Source organism: Erpetoichthys calabaricus, chromosome 3, assembly GCF_900747795.2.
Source record: "Erpetoichthys calabaricus chromosome 3, fErpCal1.3, whole genome shotgun sequence".
Classification (NCBI taxonomy): Eukaryota; Metazoa; Chordata; class Cladistia; order Polypteriformes; family Polypteridae; genus Erpetoichthys; species Erpetoichthys calabaricus.
In genome coordinates, this window is record NC_041396.2 from 116,090,863 (window position 1) to 116,113,362 (window position 22,500).

General features: G+C 37.4%; 1 protein-coding gene across 5 annotated transcripts in view; it reads left to right on the forward strand.

Annotated features, from left to right (window-relative positions):
* phactr2 (phosphatase and actin regulator 2) overlaps nucleotides 1-22,500 on the forward strand; it is a 374,544-nt gene that overhangs the window by 211,562 nt on the left and 140,482 nt on the right. The window contains exon 1 of one of the 5 annotated variants that reach the window (XM_051924259.1): nucleotides 10,904-11,202. The exons of the other annotated variants lie outside the window; for them this stretch is intronic. Coding sequence (XP_051780219.1) covers nucleotides 11,121-11,202 — 82 coding nt within the window. The 5' untranslated portion in view covers nucleotides 10,904-11,120. Of the gene's footprint in view, nucleotides 1-10,903; nucleotides 11,203-22,500 lie in introns of those variants that run through there. 5 annotated transcript variants of the gene reach the window in all.

Here is a 22,500-nt window from a genome sequence, read left to right on the forward strand (position 1 = left end):
TTAACTGCTGCAACTTCCTGTTTACTAGCAAACTGGATGTGTGAGTTGTTGAAATAAAACATGTATGCCTACATTCTGCTACACATCTTCTACAAAGGAGTTTTTACCTTGCTTTTAACTACTCTGCTCTTTTAGGGTAGACCAAAAAGAATGAAAGAAACACTGTTACTTTTGCATAAACATTTACTACTAGTGTTTACTTAATATGTTTTGTGAAATGTTTCTGAGCAGTGTGTTCTTTAAAAGTCTTTTTATTTATATAATACAATATCTGAAACTACCATTTTAAAACTGTAAATATCCTGTTTACCAAAATTGAAGGTTTTATCCACTTTGGTTCTGCTCATTAAGATCTGTGTACATTTTGGGCATTTACACTCTATTTTTATATAAAGCATTTCATCATAAACAGTTTTTAGTTACTCTGATTTGTGCAAAATAATCATAAAGCACTGGCACCACACACAGCTGGTATGCACATGTTATGGATTCTCTGTTGTATGAACATATCTTGGGACTACTTTTCTTTCTACTGATTGCTGTAGAGAATGTTTTGCGCACAATAAGGTGGTTCCCTCTGTGGAGATCTTAATGGGGTCAAATAGATAGATTTCTACAGGTGAGACCCCTCTCTTTTGTGCTGATAAAACAGCAAATAGATGTGGTTATGTGTAGGTTAATAAAGTGCACTTTTCGAAAGGACTTTGTAATGTACCTTTTATAGAGTGAATCCATCATTCCACTTCCTAATTTATTTATCAAATTCTTGGGTGCATGTACATAAGTTATTGTACAGGGTCACAGTTTAAGCCAGGATGACAACTGATCCCTTAAGATTGAAATCCAACTTCTAAAGTAGCAGACCTGTAATGTTCTTTTCGTCACAGAGTAGCAGAAATAAAATAATGGTAACCCACTTTTCCATTGTGGAATATACTGTACAAAAAAGTTGTCAGAGCAATATAGCTTATCAGTTTGGGAAGAATTTAATTTGGTAATAGACCATTGAAATGTTTTTGTTCCACAAATGGGAACACAGGAAAGGTATTTGAGTTTAAAATCATGCTGTTGCAAACAGATTATGGTGATATTGCATGTCAGTGAGATTAATAAAAATTTCATTCTACTCTATATCTTTATAGCAGGCCGTCCAATTTGCAGGGAGAATTTGGGGGATGGTGGCAGGATTGATACTCCAACTACTGTTTTTAAAAAAAAAAACAAAAAAAAAAACAAAAACACTCGCACTGTTCCATCAATGCATGCTGATAATCTCTCTTTCTCTGTCTCTCTATTTAGTTGTATGTGTGTATGTATATGTGTGTGTGTGTGTGTGTGTGTGTGTGTGTATATATATATATATATATATATATATATATATATATATATATATATATATATATATATACTGGATATCAGATTTATATCTGGCCTTAATAATGTTATTATGAAAGACTCTTTTTAATTTAAGCTGTTTCCCAAGGTCAGCTTTCTGCTCCGTCTTGTACATGTGTAAACAGACCAGAAGCAGTGCACCTAGCAGTAGGATGCTAACCTCTGCTTTGATAAAAGAGAAGGTGTTCTTCACTGTGCAGAGGCACTTGATGAAGCTAATTCCATTAAAGATGGTACCTGCTTTGACCTTCTGAACTTGGTCATAGCCTTCGCCAGTGGATCTCAAATATCAGTTGAGAATATGCTAGTAGGTTCCGGTCTTCAGACAAAGTGGGCATGTCAGAGAATCTATCTTCTCCCCAGAAGGATAAGTAAGAAGGGCATGGTAGAACATCGTAGACTACATATACTTAGATCAAAATTGAATATGGTTTGAAACTACTTTCCAGAGTTTTGGCCAAGAGACTGATCATTCCATACCTTGCTCTTATTTTGGTAAACCTCTTTGCTGCCTCATCCCAACCAACCTGCTGGCTTGCTGTTCTTTGACTATTTCATATGCCTCCACCTGAACCAGCTAACTCCTATCTTTTCTTTGGACCTTTTGATATCATGGTGTAGGGGTGCAACCAAGGCCAGCTTTTCTTTTAGTCACTGTCTTCACTAACAAACTCTGTCTCATCCATGACTTTGCATTCTCCACTACCTCTTTCGCCCTCCACTTCCTTCTTGGTCTCTCCTCAATGCTGGCTGAGAGACTTTTTAGCAGGAGTCCTCAATCATGATCCCAGAGGGCCGCATTTGCTACAGGTTTTCGTTCCAGCCAGTTTCCTAATTAGAATTCAGTCCTTGCTGTTAATGAAGTTTTGTATTTAACAATATGCTTTCTTAGTGCTTTCATTCATCAAAGACAAATTTTAGTTACATAGTAGATCAAAGGTCCTCAATTGCAGTCTTAGAGGTCATCAGTGGCTTCAGGTTTTCACTTTAAGTAATTTCTTAATTAGATGCCATTTATTTACTGTTAAAGCAATTCATTTTTTGCGCCTAATTTTAGTTATCTTTCCTTTTACAATTCAGAACTCTTAATTGCCTATTTTAGTTTTTAGCATGTGCATTTAACTTTTAATTGTTGCCTGGTGTTCTTAACTAGACAATAGTTAATAATGAAATTTAATATAACAAATAAACCAGCAGCTCTGAAGCTAACGTGCTTCCTTTTAAACCTATGCATATGTCTCATGAAGTATCTGTGTTAAAAAATGTTTAGAAATTACATAAGAGGAGAATTGGAAGGACCGCGAAGTTCACATCTATTCTGGTTCACAAAACACATGGATAATGCTTTCAGAGAAGGAAAATCTACAGTGCAAATACAGTTTCTGTTGAATGAATGAAAACACTAACAAGCTAAATAGTTAAATACTAAGTTTAATTATCGGCAAGGACTGCCTTCTAATTAGGAAACTAGTTGGAAGGAAAACCTGCAGCCACTGCGGCCCTCCAGGACCATGATTGAGGACCCCTGCTTTAGAGTCTTGAGACTCCCAGCACATTCCTTGTGCAAGTCACCTTGACCTCTTTGAATTAGATGCTGATGGATAGCTTCAACATGTTATTGCAGTACAGGGCAATGCTGCTCGGGCTTCGGGGCAATCCAAACCACTTACACTGGAACCTGCTTCACCCTCTTCTGAAACATCTATAATGCTGAAATTGGGACCTTATAGATGATAAGAGGCCACAAGATCCATGAAAGGACATTATGCTTGTAAATTCAGGCATTGAATTTGACTGGCAAGCATGACTTAAGAATTGCTGTTAGTCTGGCCTCTAACTCTTAACTGGTCACTTTGATAAATGCTTTGTCCTCCAGGCTGCAGGGAAAACCTTACCTGTTTGTGATGGAATGAATCATAGTGTTTTCAAGTGAAACTTATTGGTGACCTTTCCTCTCCTCCGTACCTTTGACCTGGATTTAGCTCTCCTAAAATTCATACTTACCCACTTAGACATCATTTCCAGGCCCATCAGTATCCACCTACTACTTGGGACTGATAATTTTGTCACGGTCAGGTTTTCCGTGTAGGCCCTAATTGGTGGTTGCCAAGTAGGCTTTTTGCACTGTGCCTCAGCAGACTTCACCAGCATATTAATGGCAAACATGAATGGGATTAAGAAGTTGGTACACCCAGTAATGATCCTCTTCTGCAGTTTGTGCCACTCCAATATTGTGGAGAGATGATATTGGAGGGGATTCTCACACTGATGCTGTTGTAATAATCCTCTATAAAGTTCATGAACTTGCTGATTTAATGCCACCTCAACCAGTTTATGGGGTATGGAACTCTAGGCATTTGCGAGTTTTAACCACAGCACAACAAGATCATACCTGTTGTGACAGGCTGCCCTGTTCATCAGGTGGGTGACCATGTGAAAATGATCCATATATCAAGGGAACTTTCTGGAATGAGATGTCAATGTAAGAGTTCACCTGGAGGAAATACTGTATATCAGGTGCTTTGCAAAGATGCTGTAAAATATATTTTCTTCAGTATTAGTGGCCATGAAATAATTTATATTCTTAGACTCCTCCTCCAGGATCCCCACCCCTTCTGCATGCTTCCATTGGTGTGTAATCTTATACCCACACCTTCCTGAAAATCCTCCAGAACCTAGGAATTAGCCTTTTGTAGTGTTTATGTACCTTGTAGAGAACTCCACTGAGCTGAGGTAGCTCTTGCCTTCCTGACCACCTCCCGTGCCTTCTTTCCATTGGGCTTTTTTTGTCAGGGTTGGTGCCAGAGGGTTTATTAAGGAACTACATAGTCACAGATGGTATTCCCTAGTTTCTTCACTATAGGAGCATCCTTGGAGGTTAATGATTTCAGCTTTTCTTTTGACAAGCTAACCGGTATGCTTATGCTGTAACAGCTGCTTAACAAATCCCAAAAGGTTTTGAGAAAAGCAGCCCAGTTCCTGACTCTACCCTTCCTATGCAGTTGATGTCACTTGGCCCTCTTCAAGGTCCTTAGCTTGTTATTAAGGATGCTGCATGGCTCTGAGAGAGTTCCCCTCTGCTCCACCCTTGAAATTAATATTGATAAATCGATCCTTAAAAATTGTATTCATATACAGGGGGTCCTCAGGTTACAACACAATTCTATTCCCACAACCCGAATTTTGGTGTAAGACGAAGCACACCCTAGCCTAAGTTACTGACCTATCCTAACACATTTGCAAAATCATAATCTAGAACATAAAAACATAAGCCATAGAAAAAGGAAAAGGCCATAAATACATTGTACTGTAGTAACAGAAAAAATGACAAAAAATGAGTGTAAAAAAAATTCCTTACCTTTATTCCTTCTGATCTCCTTACAATGTCTAATTTCATTTCCATCATGATGGCTTTCCTCTTCTCAAAGCCCTACCATCTGAAGACTCTGACTTTCGTTTAGGAGCCATGATAAGGACCAAAAAGTCAGCAAACAAAGCAACACAAACGGAACACTTCCTCCGCGCGCAACCAAACTAGTTCGCCAACTCCCTTACTCATACACCGCGTTACTGCGTATTCTTACTAGTTTGCCCATGTAGTCTGTAAGTACGACGCAAACGGCGTAAGCTGAAACACTCGTCTCAATTTTTTAAAGTTTTTATGGGAGTGAGCATTGTAAACTCGAAATGTTGTATGTCGAGACGTTGTAACCCAAGGACCCCCTGTACATGCCTGTTTTCTGTTAGAAGCCTATTGCTGCAAGAATATGCTCTTCCCATGTCCCACTGTGGCATCCTATAAACACAATTAATAGATGGAGAGATGATTGATCAAACTGAAGAGAAGAATGATTTGCAAATTAAAAATTTGAAAAATAATTAATCAAAGTGCAATTTTACATAAAATGTTTGATCTGTAGTTTCTCAGACACAGCCACACAACAATCTATGATACATGAAAAGTAGAAATGGTGCTAAATGTGATTGTAAGGTGAATAAAAGTCAAGATTAGAGTCTAAATTTAATCACTTCAAATGCAATTCTCACAGTTTATGTTCATTTCTACAAATTTATTGCATGATTTGTAATAAAATTGCATTTGAATTTTTAATTATCGTTGATTATTTTAATGTGTTATAACTTAATGTTACTGTATTACCATTCAGTGCTGTCCCACCCTCTATCTTCCATCTGAACATACATGTCTTGTTTACAATCATGGTAAACTGAAACCAACACTAGAAACAATAATTCTACAATTTTCAAAATGTTACCTAGTGAGTTTGTGCAGTGATCTTAGCATATTAAAGGAAAAAATAAGTACATCATACATATCTGATACATGTATAAGAGATAAGTGATTCAATGTGGTGCAGCAATAAAAACCATTTAAGTAAAATTGAATAATATCCATCTTTAAAATTCCTGTTTAATCCTAAATATTTAGATTTCAAATATCTGTTTAAAAACTTTAGAATCCTCCTACACTGCAAAAAATGTTGTGAATATAGTTTCATAATCTAAACATTTCCAGTCCAAGTGAATAACTGTGTGTTCACAAGTGTGCCCAATGATGGACTGGTATCTCTTCCATGATTTGTTGCTGTTTTCTGACCACTGCTGCTGGAGTGGGCTATGACCTTCCATAGCACATTATTGAATAAAGCAGATTTATAAAACAGATGGATTAGAAATCTGAATTTTTTTTTTTTTTTTAAATATTGCATGGTTGACATTGTGCATAGTTTATCACTTGTGTGTCATTGTTAGGTATGCACAAATTTTATTGTTATAAGAAACAAGTAATTGTGTTGGTTTAAAATTTTACTTTATTCCTTCAGTTATTTTTTTTCTTTTGCAGCTGGAATTAAACAATAAGATACATTCCATAAAATGGTTTTGTGCAAAACTTTTTGGTTTTATTGCAAGCTTATGCAATTTAATACTGTTCATGTAGAAAGGGTTCCAAAGCCTTTTGTTTTTCTAATTAATTTTTAAAGAACACTTGCTATGAAATGATTACTTCTATTTTTATGATGTTTTCCTCAATACTTCTCTGACACCAGAGGTATGAAGTTGCAGTTGTTTTTGCAGAATATTGGTGTCTAGGACAAATGCAGTATATCAGTAGAGTTTAAAAAAAAGTCATTTAACTCCAAGTTGGCTGTAACCTTGTATGTACTAGGCAGTGAAAACAAAGACACAACAATGCAGAATTTCCATTTCCCCAATTTAAAATGTGACAGAAAACCTCTGTTTTTGAGGTTGTCGCTTGCAAATGCCCTAGAGCAAAGCACAGAATAAGAGTTCACATTCACAAAGATACAAGATCACATTTCTTTTCATCTTGTTAAAAATGTTTTATTTAATTTATCAGCCTTTTAAATCAGAAAACAGGATAATTTAAAGTGTTCAACATTTTTGCCAAAGGAGCAATCTGATTCTCTGTACATTCTTTGTGTAGAATAAAGTCTGATATTTAAATATATGGTTTAATGTTGCAACACTTCTGCTGTTCGAGTATGAAACTTAATCTGTTTGAGTTAGTGGGTGCAACATTGGGAAACCTTAGTCAAGAGACAGGACTTTAGCTGGAAATAAATTTTCTTACTCTAACGATAATAATGAATGTACAAAACATTTTCTGTATTGAACCCGTATAAACTGATTCTGCCTCTAAATTACCATCATGTGGTTATAGCACTCCGTGGACTGTATGGCATTGAGCCTAGGTCTATATGCTCAGGTAAGACAAAGCAGAAAAAAACTAAGGAAACCAATGCTGCATTCATGACTGGTTTCTGTGCTACATCCACTGTGGCTGCTATGTAAACATCAGTTCCCAGAGCTTTTCCCATTAGGAAAAGCAGTTAAAGAAAACTGATGATTACCAAATCTTTATTTATACTTTTTAGACTTTGGTATTAGAGATGAAATGGTTCTAAACCAATAATAGATCTGGTTATGAGAAAGTTCTGGCCCAATGTTCTAAAATATATACCCACCTTTTTATACTGCTTGTATTTCAGTTTTCTGATAGAGTGATCCACTGAGGCTGCTACCTTTACTTCATTACTGTATTTGTTTGGTAAACTAACAATTTGCAAGACTAGAAAGTTTTTTTTTTTTTTTAACCCCAAACATGAAATCATCGTCTGTGCATCACCTTACATAGAGAAAAATAACTTTGTAATTACATCCACCAAGTTAAAATTAATGCAGTATAGTAATTAGAGCTAAACATGCAACTGTTCCTTTCTTAAGATAGTAAATTACTTAGACACACCATTCTGTAATGTTTTATTATGATTACTGCCTGTTTCAGCTACTTTATAAAACTTAATAAAGAATGTTGCTGATGCAGAGAAACTGTCAGCATGCTACCAGCCATTCCTTATCTGTATCCGCCTGCTTTCATGAAAAACCTCCCAGGAAAACTTCTGGCAACAGCCATTTAAAAAATGTGAACAGCAAAATATCTAAACCAGAACCTTAAAGAAATATTTAAATTATTTTGAGTTTGGACATGGAGGTTCATGTTGAATACTTTGTTCCTGTCCAGCACTTGAAGAAACCTGCAGAGTAAAATCCCACTCTACAAATGATGAAAACACTCTTGCTATTCATTCTCTGAAATTAAGTAAAAGGAAAACATACACACTTTAAATGTAAAATGCTTTTATTTTCACAGAGAAACTGATTAAATCATCTCATTGCAGTATAAAACAAACATTTATTATAATTACATGCTGTCTGGATTGACTCTGGCTATAAGGTTATGAAGTAAAAAAGAAAAAAAAAAACAACTTAATCCTGCCTAATTTTTAATGTCTTTATACTTGAAGTTCATGGGGCAACAAGACAGTCATTGATGACATCTGGCTATTCATACAAAACCCATTTTTTCCATCCCAGGCTTACAGGGGAACAGGCAGTCCTGTTCTGGAGGCCAATAAACTGCTGGACACACTTTCTCACAAACTCTCACACAAACCAGGCCAATTTTAAGTTGTTAACTTGCATTTTTGAGCACCTGAATAAAATCTGTTTTGACAGAGACATTTAGTCCCCTTGCTTTGAAAGACACTATATAGAAAATGGAAACGTTAATAGCAAATGGAGAGAGTATCATGTTAGACTGATAACATAGACACAGCACTTTGTTAAATAATTTTGAAGTTGCCATATGTTTAGGGTTATGTCCTGTGGATTAAAGAGATTTGACACCATTAGAACACATACAGAAATTAGAATCATAAAATAGACACTGTGTCAGCCTTTATGATTAAAGGTAATACAGGAATATGATTTTAGCAGAAGCAAAGAGCACCACAACAAAGTGGTTGTTTAATATCAGAAAATTATCGCATGGATTTCTTTATTTGCCTTGTAATTCCAGTCTACAAAAACATATTTGTATCCATCTGATTACAATCAGAGCCACCTTATTGTATCTACTGTATACTGTGCTGTGACAACAAAAACAATGAACTACATATTTTCTACAGAGTTAAACACAGGGTGAGAGATGTTTATCAGTTTTCCAAAGAATGAACATTCTGAATGTTTATTGAGTCAAGACTGCAATTCAGTGATTTTCAGAATATGGAATGTAAACACCTCACAAATGCATTAGCTGGACATTAGAGTGCTATCGATTGAAATAGTACCTTGCAATGTCTGTGGCATTGTGTAGAATGTATAACTGAACATCTTTATTTTTTCTTAACCCATATGGCATTGCATTTTAGGGACACAGAGTACAAAATCTTTATTATTATTTTTTTTAACAAAATTTAAAAAAAAAATGGACCATTGATCATTCATTAAAAATGCTTGTGTAGGGTTCACAGAGCAATTGTTTTGTAGCATTATAAAAACAGCTTTAAACTAAACTAATACTAAGACAGTGCAGTTTACATTATGTGCATCTAATGTTTTTATGCCTTTCGTAACAAGAGTACATTTTCCTTTATACAATAGGTATGATAAGGCTATAGTTGAAAATACTGTTTCAGGGATCCAGCAACCTGGGTTTGACTCGTATTCCAAGTCAATATCTGTGTGGGTTTTCCTTCAGCAACTCTGGTTTTCCTTCCACTTCCTCAAAGATATACATGTATGCTTATTAGTGACTCTAAATTGACCCCATTATGAATGCAAGTGTGCTTAAGTGGATCTGTGATGCAGTGGCATAGGCTGTCTACACCAATGTGCTTAGTGTTTTCATTACAGACTAGCTGTGACCCTGGTTTTAATTTAGTATATTTGATGATGTTTTACTATGTTGGAAGTTCTCTGCAATGGGTAGTGCAGTGTTTAGCACTGTTTTCTGATAGCTTTAGAAACCTGGGTTCAAATCCTGATCGTGTGTTTCCTCCTGGTAATCTTGGTTCCTCCAATATTGACAAGAAATAGTTTTGTCTAATTGATAATTTAAGAGTAATTGATCAACTTAACGAGTAAGTCAGATGTCACCAGTACTGCTCAATATCTGACCACTTGCCATGAGTTGATCTGGTTGCTTCTGTATAAGAAGGAACATTAATTTTGGTGCCATAGTGTGTCACAGGTGAGTATTGCTGCCTCCCAAATTTTGCCCCAAACCCAGTATCTGAGGAGTTTACATACGTTCCCCATGTAAACTTCACGCATTACTGAGATGTGCAAGATAGTTTAAGCTGGCAGAGTGTGAGAGGAGTGCACAGTGGCCAAACTGGAAGTGCTGCTGCTTCGTGATAAGAAGACAATGGGTTGTATTCCGGGTGTTCCCTGCATGGAGTGTATATGATCTTTCCATATGTGCATGGATTTCTTCCAGGTGCTCCAGTTTCTTTCAATGTACAGTCCAAGGATATGCAGGTTAGGTGAACTGGCATTGCTAAATTGGCTCTAGCATGTGTGTATAGAAGTTCACCCCACAATGGTCTAGCACCCTGTACAAGGATTGTTTCTAGTTGTGCCCATTGATTGTCGGGATAGGTTCTAGCTGCCTCTTGACCATACCCTGGAAAAGTTTAAGAGGATGGATGGATGGATGGAAGGACAGATGTGAACAGGTGTCAGTTTGATTTAAGGTTGGTTCCTGGCCTGCACAAGGTAATGTGATGTTAGAGTCTTGCTCCCCATAAACCAGTACTAGAAGAAGACAGTTTGAAAAACAAATTATATATTTACAGGCAGTGCTATATTAACAGACAACCTTGACTAATTTACCTTGTGTGGCACAAATGTTATTTGACCTTAAAAAAAAAAAAAAATAATAATTTCATATTCTATAGCTGAACTTGCAGTATCGCTGTTTATTGTAGGACCAATCTTACAAATATTATACTTAATCGTATAGCTTTCCTATTGTCACTTTGTAGACACTGTATATTTAATACACTTTTGAACGTTAAACTCTCAAAATAAGTTTGTTTTTTTTCAAGAGTTGTACGTCAAAGACGTAACCAAAAATGACGTGCAGCTTGTGCTGGACGGACAGGAGGGACTCCCTCTCCGTGACCTCTGCCCCCGAGTAATCTGCATAGAGGAATGACAAGCATTCGGCGGAGGGCTGAGCTGTTTAGCTTTGAGCATTTGTCGAGTGAGAAGACAAGCTTCAAGAAAAGTACGAGAAGGGAGAGCGTGAGCAGCGAGGGGGAGGGAAAAACGGAAAGTGAAATGAAACAGAGAATCAGACACAGAAAATCAGCTGGCTATCGAAGCACCCCAGGATCTGCATGATCGGTGGAACGGGGACCCATTTGAGGCGGAAAGAAATGGGCCAGACGTCAGTCTCCAACTCGGCTCAGAATGCCTCGGGTAAGTTCAGAGCACACACGTTGAGAGGCAGGCGGGCAGTACTGGCTGTAAGCGTCTTCCTGTTGTGAGACTAGCGGTCTGGTTTTACTCTTTCTGTTTTCATTTCAAGTTTTTATTTTATGCAGAATTAGACATTTGGCACGGCTGCATTAAGGGTGTAAGCGAGCTTCTCTGTCCATTTCCTTTACTTAACAGAGCGCGTTGTATACGCTGAGTACGCAGCTTTAGAGCGACTTTATTCTACAGATGGGGGGATTTTGGGTTGGAAATGCCATCCCATGGCCATTTTTTTTATTTGGCCCGAGATTGATTCACTTCGCCCAAGGTGCGACCCAAAACCACTTTTATATTATTCGTTCTGACTTATCTGTCAGTGAGAAGTGCTTGGTTCGCGCACGTCCGCCTCCCCTTTAGCTGATGAATAAAAGGTAAATTACTCTAAACGGTGGAAGATCACATTAACATTCCAGATTTTTGAAACTCCGTTAGCGTATGACATAGTTGACATGAAGCCCTTGTCTTGCTTCTCAGTTGCCGAAAAATGCTTTGACGAATCCCCAGTATAAAGTGATATAGCTCATAAATATTGTGTGTAATTCTTGCACAATGTGTGGGTTTTGACAGTACCTCATATCTGACTAATCTCAGGCTAAATATAGTATTGAAGTTGAAATTGCGTTAATAAAAATAGGTTCCGTTGTGGGTTTTTTTTGTTTGGTTTTTTTTATATAATGTGTTGGAATACTTTCTGAAGGCACTCTGACAACTTCACTTTTTACCCATTTTGTTATTTTGAGGCTTTGTTTAAATAGTTAACGTTCTTTTTTTTTCTTTTATCAAATATCACTGAATAGCCCAAAATGACAAAGCAAAAACTGGATTTTAGGATTTTTTGTAGAATTTTAACAAATGATCTATCACATTAACAGAAGTATTCAGACCTTTGTTATAACACTTGAAATTTGGCTCAGGTGCATCACATTTTATCAGTCATCATTGAGATGTTTCTACACCTTGTTTGGAGTCTACCTGTGGTAAATACAGTTCACATGTTTGGGAAAGGCATGCACCTGTCCATATAAGGTTCCAATGGATCAAAAGCTATGCCATGAGGTCAAAAGAATTGCATGTACAACTTAAAGGGACTCTGTCGAGATTAAGAACCTGGAAAGGCAAAAAAGCATTTCTGCAGCATTGACGGTTCCCAAAAGCACAGTGGTCTCCATAATTATTAAATGTAATAAGTTTTGAACAGCCATAACTTATCATAGACCCAGCTACCCAGCCAGATTGGACAACTGGGGGAGAAGGGCCTTGGTGATGGAGTTCCAGAGAACCTGTGTGGAGGTGGGAGAAACTTCCAGAAGAACATCCACTACTGTAACTCTCCACTAATCTCGGCTTTATGGCAAAGTGGTCCAGACAGTACATGAAAGTGTGCTTGGAGTTTGCAAACAAGGCACCTAAAGGACTCTCAGAATATGAGAAAATCATTTTTCTAGTTTGATGAAACCAAGATGGATGTTTGGCATGAATTTTATGTGTTGTGTGGAGGCAACTGAACTCTGGTCATCGCCAGTGCAGCACCATGAAGTTGGTGAAGCATGAACATGGCAGCATTATTTGTGGGGTTGTTTTTCAGCAGCAGGGAGTGGGAGACTAGTCAGGTTTGAAGAATAGCTGAAATGTGCAAAGTATCGAGAGAGCCATAAAAAAAAAAAAAAACCTGCTCCAGAGAGCTCTGAATCTCAGATTTGCCCAAAGGTTCAACTTCTAACGGGAAAATAACCCTAAGCACAAAGCAAAGACAACACAGGAGTCGCTTAGGGACAATTTTGTAAACCTTCTTAAGTGGCCCAGCCAAAGCTAGGGCTTGAATCCAACCACACATTTGTGGAGAGCCCTGAATCGCTGTCCACCCACAGACAGAATTTGAGGGGATCTGGAAAGAATAACAGAAAAACCTTATCCAGGTGTACAAAGCTTACCTTGTCGTACTCATAGGATGGAATTACTGCCAAAGGTATTTCAATGAAATACTGAGCAAAGGGTCCGAATAGCTGTGTCAATTTTTTTTTTTTTGTTTTAATAAATTTGCCTACATTCTTAGAATCATAAAGCCAAAGCAATATTTTAAGTTATTAAGTGTTTGAGGAGAAAATTTAATTTATGCTATTTTAGGAAAAGGCTGCATCATAAAAAAAATTGTGGAAAGTGAGAGTCTAAATACTCAATGATATCATCCCTCACCATTTGGCTGGACACTTAGTCCACTTAAATAAAAGTTGTTGATTTGGCTCCAAACACTTGTAAATTTGTCCTCTTTTAAAATCTTGTGTGTCTCACAAGAAAGCTGTCAGGTACTTACATTCATAGCCGGAGGCATGTGAGATTCCTGTGCTATGCTAGTTTAGCAGGAGTATGGTGTAGCTGAGGGAAGAAAGTCAGATCAGTGCATCATGCACAAAGTTTGAATGGGAAGAACGCGGGTATATTTGTAGCATGGTGCTTCTACTGTGCTCAGACTCCCCTAGTACCTATGGTTACTGTCTCTTTACATTGCTCTTTTAGGTAGCTGACTATCCTTAGTATGACCATTCACTATGGCTGCATAAGTTGAAATTCTTTAGTGACTTTGGCAGGTTTGCTTCTTTTTTAAAGGGTGCCCAGAAGCCTCTCATTTGCATGATGGAATATCAGCTTATACTATGAGTGACAGATCCCCATGTTAATACAATTTGTCACGCCGTTACGATATTTTTCATTCACCATCCATTTTCCTAACCCGCTTGTTGCAGATCAGCTGGAGCCTATTCTTGTTGTGTTATATTTTACATAACCTATGCAGTGAAGATAGTGTGTGGTAGTGCTTGTTTGGTCTTGCAGGCAGTACTTAGTGGGGCCAGTACTAGCAGCACTAGTAAATTCAAGAGGGCCCCCCCTCAATATCATTTCCTAATTTACACAAACTACAACCTCCGAGAGGGAACAACCAGTCTGCTATGTAAAAAGAATAACAAATTGGGAGGAGGAGCAAGATGCTGACTAAACAGAGTACTGCCAGTAATTTTTTTTCACTTCATGCACCGCTTACAGGTAATCTGGGATGTAATTGGATTGTGTACACAAAATAATAAATCTGAAACAAACTGATTACACTATATATATCAGAGCAGTGTCCTAGAATGCCATTGTCCTCCTGCATGCATATTATACCTTGGAATTGCACATTACCAATAAAAGCTCAGTGTTATTCGCTTTTTGTGGCATGCTGTTTGCACATATGATAAGAAAAAACAAATATGCAGTATAGCGAAGGCATGATGAAAAATGGCAAAGTATTTTTTTTTTTTTTTTTTTCTGTAACACAGGCCAAGTTGCTTTTTTCGTTAGATTGTAGAAATATAGGAACTGAGGACGCAGTATTTTTGAGTGAGTAAAAGTAATTAGTAATTTCTGTTTTCCTTTTGATAGGCATTTATTCAAATATGTTTTATGATGAGTGCAGATCTAATTTTAGAATAGTATATCAATACAGCGTCATGATTTAGCAATTTTCAGTGAACTTGGAATGAGACATCGTAATAACTTTACTGAAAATCAGTACATGTGCTGAGTTGTAACAATCTGTAAGACAGCCAAACACGCTATTGTATCTCAAGATAAAACTTTCGTGCACCATTTCTCAACTACATTGTGTAGACGCTTTTTGTGGTACGTGGGTAGATTAGCAAATTATTCGTAATTTACAATTATCTCTCCACCACTCCCAAGAGGTGATGGTATCCTGTATCATCAGTGATTTGAAATGACAGTCTTGACTATATGAACTTTTAGGACACTGTACAGTATATCATCATGATCACAGAAGCCAGAACTGATATAGACAACTGTCTTGGACAGTCTATAGAGGGTTATGTTTGTACATTCACTCAATACACTCAGATTTATTCAAATAATTATCAAACTTGTATGTGTACCAATCAGATTAACCACATGGTGGTTGCATATAAGTAGTCGGTACCTATTCACCAACAGGTAGAACTTGAAAACTTCAAGTAAACAGCACCCAGGCTTATAGTCAAACTGAGGTTGACACGCTGTTAGACAATAATGTCACATGCTATATGGCTATGGATCCCATTGCAAAGTTAAAATACTCTAAATCTAATGTAATAGTAAATTCCAAACATTACTTAAATCCTCTTTATTGAGCTGGACACATCTATGCTTTGAGAGTATATTAGTAAATGTCTGTGGTTGTAATGAATTCTTAGCTTTGTGCATCTGTTCATGTACAGTATGTATTTATGTGTACAGTATATTAAATATATATATATGGTATATTTTCAGTACTAGCTGACCTTTTTAAATAGTAATGGTAATATTTGCTACAGTTTCTGATTTCAATGTGAAGCAAAACATTTTATTTACTAGTTATACAAGTTCTTTTTGGCTAAATTGAAGAACAGTACTTTTTTTTTTCTTCTTTAAATATCTTAGTCATTTCCTGTAGGAAAATGTTTATGCACTATTCATATGACAAGTATTCATTATAAAGTTATATTTAATTATATAAGAAGCGTGAATAAAAATGGATAAGAAGCATACACAATATATTTAATAATTTTTGAAGTTATAATTACTTTTTTTAATAGTTGTTTTATTCACAAATTTAATTTACAGCTGTGGTTTTTAAATGCTGATGTCCATTTGTTATTTGATTTGACTTGATTCTTTTAATACTTGAGGCTTTATGGAATTTCTAATCTGTGAAGAATCTGATAGTTTAAAAAGTTGTGGATTATGTCTAAAGGTTGGCTGATCTGACTTGCTTTCAGTGTTATTACTTTAATTTAAATTTAGATATTGCTACGCTCAGTGTATTGGAAATTATATGCATCTCGTTACTAAAATCTACATTTACTTATTTGGCTGATGCCTTTATTCATGGCGAATTACAACATTTATAATACAATTGGTTACATGTCTTTTGGTTTTCCAATATGCACAGGCAGTTCAAGTGACTTATTCATGGTCACACAGTGTTAGTAGCAGGATCTGAACCCACAAACTCAGGTTTTGAAGTAAAAAGCTTTAACCACTATGACACAGTGCCTGATGAAATATCTGTTTTTCCTGTTATGCTGTGATTTACTAACTTAGACACATTTTTTTCCTTTTCTTATCTTTTATTTTCATAGTTAAAGTACTAGAGCTCAAGTGAATGGTAGACAGATGTTATGTATCTGATTGGACAAACATAAAATAACATTTTTAGCAGCTGTGGTATCATTCCACAAAACTGGCACAAAAGATAGATGAAAAAAATTATTAAGTGTGTGATACAGAGTACATATTTTATATAAATATGTTCTGTATAGTGTATATATGACATAGTTCTATTTTTAATGACAAAAAGTAAAATATATAAATCAAGTGTTTTGGCTGTTCAGATAAAGAAAACCAAATCATTCCCTTGTTGTATCTAACATTTTTCCAAGCAAGCTATATGCTAAAATTTAACATTACATGTGGTATAAAGAGGTCATAAATAATGCCACCATTCCAATAATGTTTCATGATTTATTGTTACAGCTGTGACAAATGTTGGGCAGTCTTGACTGAGCCAGTCTCTCACTTGAAATACCCTACCAACACCACCCAGTCCAGTCACAACAGTTATTATTTTTTAAGGGGGAAAAAGGGTTCCTTGCAGGTATAAATGCACAGGTACATTAAGGTAAAACAATAAGCATTTGCCACATTCACAATACATAATATTCTGTCCCAGGGCTAACATTCTCCTCATCTCTTCTGTCTCACTAATGATACTGGCATTTTTTCTCCCCTTTCTTCACTTACCAGTTGACCCATTGCTTCTTTTTCAGTCCTGACTCCAAGTAGCCCACCTGTATTAGAGAAGGATCATTTTTTTAAATTGCAGCACTTTAATATTTCAGAGGTCACAGGCATTTGGCCAACCAACAGTTCTGGGTCATTCCTGACACTTTGGAAAACACACAGTAGTATTGGGTCAATAGAGGTGTTTTGACTTTGGTATCAATATTAGCTTTTGGACCTCAGTACCAAGTACTGAAACAATACTGAAGCAAACACCAGATAATCCCAAATACACACACAATCGCACGACTACCCGGTGTGCTACACAAATGCACATTTCACCTATTGCATCGCATAATCCAATGTCTCACTGCCTTTCTATAAGCTAATGTTTGAATTCTAAAGTCTGTCAAAGGAAAGGGGCTGGTTTAGGGGGATTGTTCCACACTGAATCTACAGCGCCCCTCCTGGGCAGTCCTGACAAAATTCCCATTCTGTGCTCATCCGCTCCCACCCTCTTACTCTTGCACCAACCTCAACCTCCATTCCGCTCCCGACTGCATTCCTGTTTTCCCCTTCAAAAGGAACTTGAGTTGGACTCGTACTGTAGCTAGGTTGGATTAAAGGAGGAAATCAACACAGATACGAATATATCTGTTCGTGACTGTTTTGTTTTCTCTTTCGCAATGCAGGCAGAGTTGATCTATTGATGTTTCAAAAAATAAATAGATGAACACAGTAAGGGTGGCCAGACGTTCCCCTATTTCCAACGATGCCATCTTTTTTAGACTTGGATCAGCGGCCTGGCTAATATTTAGAAAATTTCCCAAATTGTCCAGGATTTTATCTTGATCATTACTTAGGTTTTATAAACAATTAGCAGATCTTCAGATATTGTCAGATTCATGTACAACATCTAGAATTTTTTTTGGTGTTGTTTGCATGTAGAGCAAGTTTTTTTTGGAAAAAGAAAAAAAATCACACATGGCAGTGACAGCTTGGAGGACAGGGCAGAGCCATGTTCCTATTCAACACCAACATAAAAGAATAAAACGTAAAGTAAGTAAAAGAATAATGCTGCCAATGCTTTTGATAGGAAGTAACTAGTAGGAAGCTGAATGTGCTATCAGGAAATCACACTGTGTGGCTTAAACTTCACGTTTGCTCTGAAGAGCATAAAACTGCTTTAAGCGAAGAGAGGTCATCAGCAGAAAAGATGGACTGCTTGGTGACACTTACTTTATTACATTTCTAAAAGATCCCAAGAAAAGGGATAATTTTTAAAACCAATGAGGACATCTGCTAGGTTAGATTGCATGTAGCAGCTTTCATTTCTATTTCAGATGATGTCAGTAGGCTAAAAAGACCTTTAACCGGTTAAGGACTCTGCAAGTCCTTAAACGGTTTACCTAGTAATTAAATATAAACAAAGACATTTAAAAGGATCATATTGTTTGATTAGAACAATTAACAATGATCCGTTATATATATATATATATATATATATATATGAAGGTGTGTGCCCAGTTTTGATTATATCCCTGCCACTTTTAAAAGCAAAATCTGGACACTCTTATGAATAGATGCTTTGACATGTGTACCATTAGGACAAGCATTTAAATACTTACAATTCATGCACATAACCTACAAGACGTGAGCAGATCTCGGCACCACAGATCACTTTGCTAAACCTGAGCAATGAAGCCAAGTCTCTTCACATAGGTAGTAAAGGAAAAAAAAACAGCACTCCAACCAGTAATTGCTATTGTGCAGATGCCCTGCAAGCAATTATGCATATGTATCACTGTGCCTGCAAACTCATTTTTGGGAAAAAAAAAAAAAAATGCATGGCTTAACAGACATATTCACGCTATATTTTCTTATTTTGTGGTTGCATGTGATTTTACAGCGATGCTATATTTATTATAAGACTGATGATAAATGAATAAATGAAACATGAGTCGAGTCTCATGGGAATGCAGACTTAGTCTACAGGGCCAATATGGTTCTCTGGGGAGCGGAGGAATGAAGAGTATAGCACAAGGTCTTTCAAAACTACAATTTACTTCTGGTATTGAACACTGAACTGCTGGTACCATAACTTTTTTAAAAAGTTTGACTGTAGCCTGGGAGTAGCTTCCTGCTGCTCCATCTCGGTTGGGAGGACTAATAGGTGGTGTGTAGTCCTGTTTTATCCACTTTGGATGGCTCCTTAGTACCCTGTTTAGGCCTGGTCCTGATCAAGCCCCAGATGGCAAATGTCTGACCAACTTTTAGGTGTTTCATTGTCCTCTAAACGGATTAGCGTTCCCAACCAGCTACTGGATTGCACCATAAAAAAAATCCTGAAGTGTGCCTCATGGCCTACTGACCATTACACAGCATAGAAGAGTTGTATACTTTTATATTTTATTATATTGTAAAAGGAATTTGGATAAAATGTTTGTACTTGCAGCTAATTAAAGCTGTTTACACCTACAGCTGCCCAGAATATTCTAATTCAGTTCTTTAAATGTTACCTTTTACCATTAACACCTTGTTTTATTTAAACTAGCCCTTATCCTTTTGAAGAAAATTTTACATGCACAGATTAAATATAAAAAAAATAGTTTTGAACTGATATACAAAAGTAAATTAACTGCAATGTACTCTGTACTCATGACAATAATGACCCCTATAAACCAATAATTTGTTAAGCTGTGACACATTATAACAGCAAACAAAAATTTTCTATAGTTGATAATTAGTCTCGTACAGCAGTTGCTTTGAGCAATTGTGACTATTTTTCCAGCATTAAACTACTTAATTTTCTCCAGATTTGTTGTTTCTCTTGAAATTACATTTTTAGGGAATGGAATCAGAGTTTTCACTTTAGAATACACCGTTCACTCAGTAATGATATGCTTAAATTAGTTATTTTCTGCTTTCTGACAAGATTTCATTCATACAAATGACAATGATTTTATTTGGGAAGAACTTATCTGAAAAAAGTCCATCACGTGTGATACATTTCAGACAATAAGACAAATGAAATGGGGAAAAAATAAAAAAAAACTTAGGGTATTCAAAAAACACAAGTGTCAGTGAAGCACATGGGCAGAAAAACAGGCTTTTCACAATCATGATTGACAGTTTGGTGTTGACAGAGTTCAATTTTTGGCAGACATGGCATGTGTTAGGGGGGAAAAATGCCCACATTATATTACTCAAAAAAATTAAAGGAACACTTTGAAAACGCATCAGATCTCAATGGGGGGAGCAAAATCATGCTGTTATATGGACTGGGTAATGTGTTAGGAACAAAAGGATGGCACATCGTTTGATGGAGATGAAAATGAACAACCTACAGAGGGCTGAATTCAAAGACAACCCGAAAATCAAAGTGAAAAAGTGATGCGGCAGGCTAGTCCATTTTGCAGAAATTTCATTGCAGCAACTCAAAATCGCAGTAAGTAGTTTGTATGGCCCCCACGTGCTCATATGCATATCTGACAATGTCAGGGCATGCTTCTAATGAGCTGACGGATGGTGTCCTGGGGGATCACCTCCCAGATCTGGACTGGGGCATCACTGAGCTCCTGGACAGTCTGATGTACATCCTGGCGGCGTCGGATGGTCCGAAACATAATGTCCCAGAGGTGTCCTATTGGATTTAGGTCAGGCAAGCGTGGGGGCCAATCAGTGGTATCAATTCCTTCATCCTCCAGGAACTGCCTGCATTACCTCGCCACATGAGGCCAGGCTTTGTCATGCACCAGGAGGAACCCAGGGCCCACTGCACCATCATAGGGTCTGACGATGGGTCCAAGGATTTCATCCCGATACCTAATGACTGTCAAGGTGCCGTTGTCTAGCCTGTAGAGGTCTGTGCATCCCCCCATGGATATGCCTCCCCAGACCATCCCTTCACCAAACCAGTCATGCTGAACGATGTTACAGGCAGCATAACGTTCTCCACGGCTTCTCCAGACCCTTTCACGTCTGTCACATGTGCTCGGGGTGAACCTGCTCTCATCTGTGAAAAGCACAGGGAGCTAGTGTTATACCTGCCAATTCTGTTATTCTGTGGCAAATGCCAATCAAGTTACATGGTACCAGGCAGTGAGCACATGGCCCACTAGAGGACATCGGGCCCTCAGGCCACCCTCATGAAGTCTGTTTCTGATTGTTTAGTCAGAGACATTCACATCCGTGGCCTGCTGGAGGTCATTTTGTAGGGCTCTGGCAATGCTCATCCTGTTCCACCTTGCCCAAAGGAGCAGATACTGGTCCTGCTGATGGGTTAAGGACCTTCTACAGCCCTGTCCAGCTCTCCTAGGGTGACTACCTGTCTCCTGGAATCTCCTCCATGCCCTTGAGACTGTGCTGGGAGACACAGTAAACCTTCTGGCAATGGCACGTATTGATGTGCCATCCTGGAGAAGTTGGATTACCTGTGCCTCTGTAGGGTCTAGGTATTGCCTCATGCTACCAGTAGTGACACCGACCATAGCCAAATGCAAAACTACTGAAAAAACAGTCAGAAAAGATGAGGAGGGAAAAATGTCAGTGGCCTCCACCTGTTAAACAATTCCTGTTTTAGGGGTTGTCTCATTGTTGCCCCTCTAGTGTGACAATTTTTATTGACACCAAAGCAGCTGATACTGATTAACAACCTCCTCTGCTACTTAGCTGACCAAATCAATATCCCAGATCTTTCATTGACTTGATGCTATACTTTGATTAAAAAGTGTTCCTTCAATTTTTAAGAGCAGTATATATATGTGTGTATATATAGTATATATAGTACTGTGCAAAAGTTTTAGGCAGGTGTGAAAAAATGCTGCAAACAAAGAATGCTTTCAGAAATATAAATGATTGCATTTTGTAAATTGATAACAATAAACAAAGTGAGCGAACAAAAGAAAAATCTAAATCAAATCAATATTTGGTGTTATTACCTTTTGCCTTCAAACCAGCATCAATTCTTATAGGTACACTTGCACAAAGTCAGGGATTTTGTAAGATTATAGTCAGGTGTATGATCAACCAATTATACCAAACAGGTGCTAATAATCATCAATGTCACACATAGGTTGAAACACAGTCATTAACTGAAACAGAAACAGCTGTGTAGGAGGCTTAAAACTGGGTGAGGAACAGCCAAACTCTGCTACCAAGGTGAGGTTGTTGAAGACAGTTTCATGTCATGGCAAGATTGAGCACAGCAACAAGACACAAGGTAATTATACTGCATCAGCAAGGTCTCTCCCAGACAAAGATTTCAAAGCAGACTGGAGTTTCAAGATGTGCTGTTCAAGCTCTTTTGAAGAAGCACAAAGAAACGGGTAACGTTGAGGATCGTAGATGCAGTGGTCGGCCAAGGAAACTTAGTGCAGAAGATGAAAGACACATCAAGCTTATTACCCTTCGGAATCGGAAGATGTCCAGCAGTGCCATCAGCTCAGAACTGGC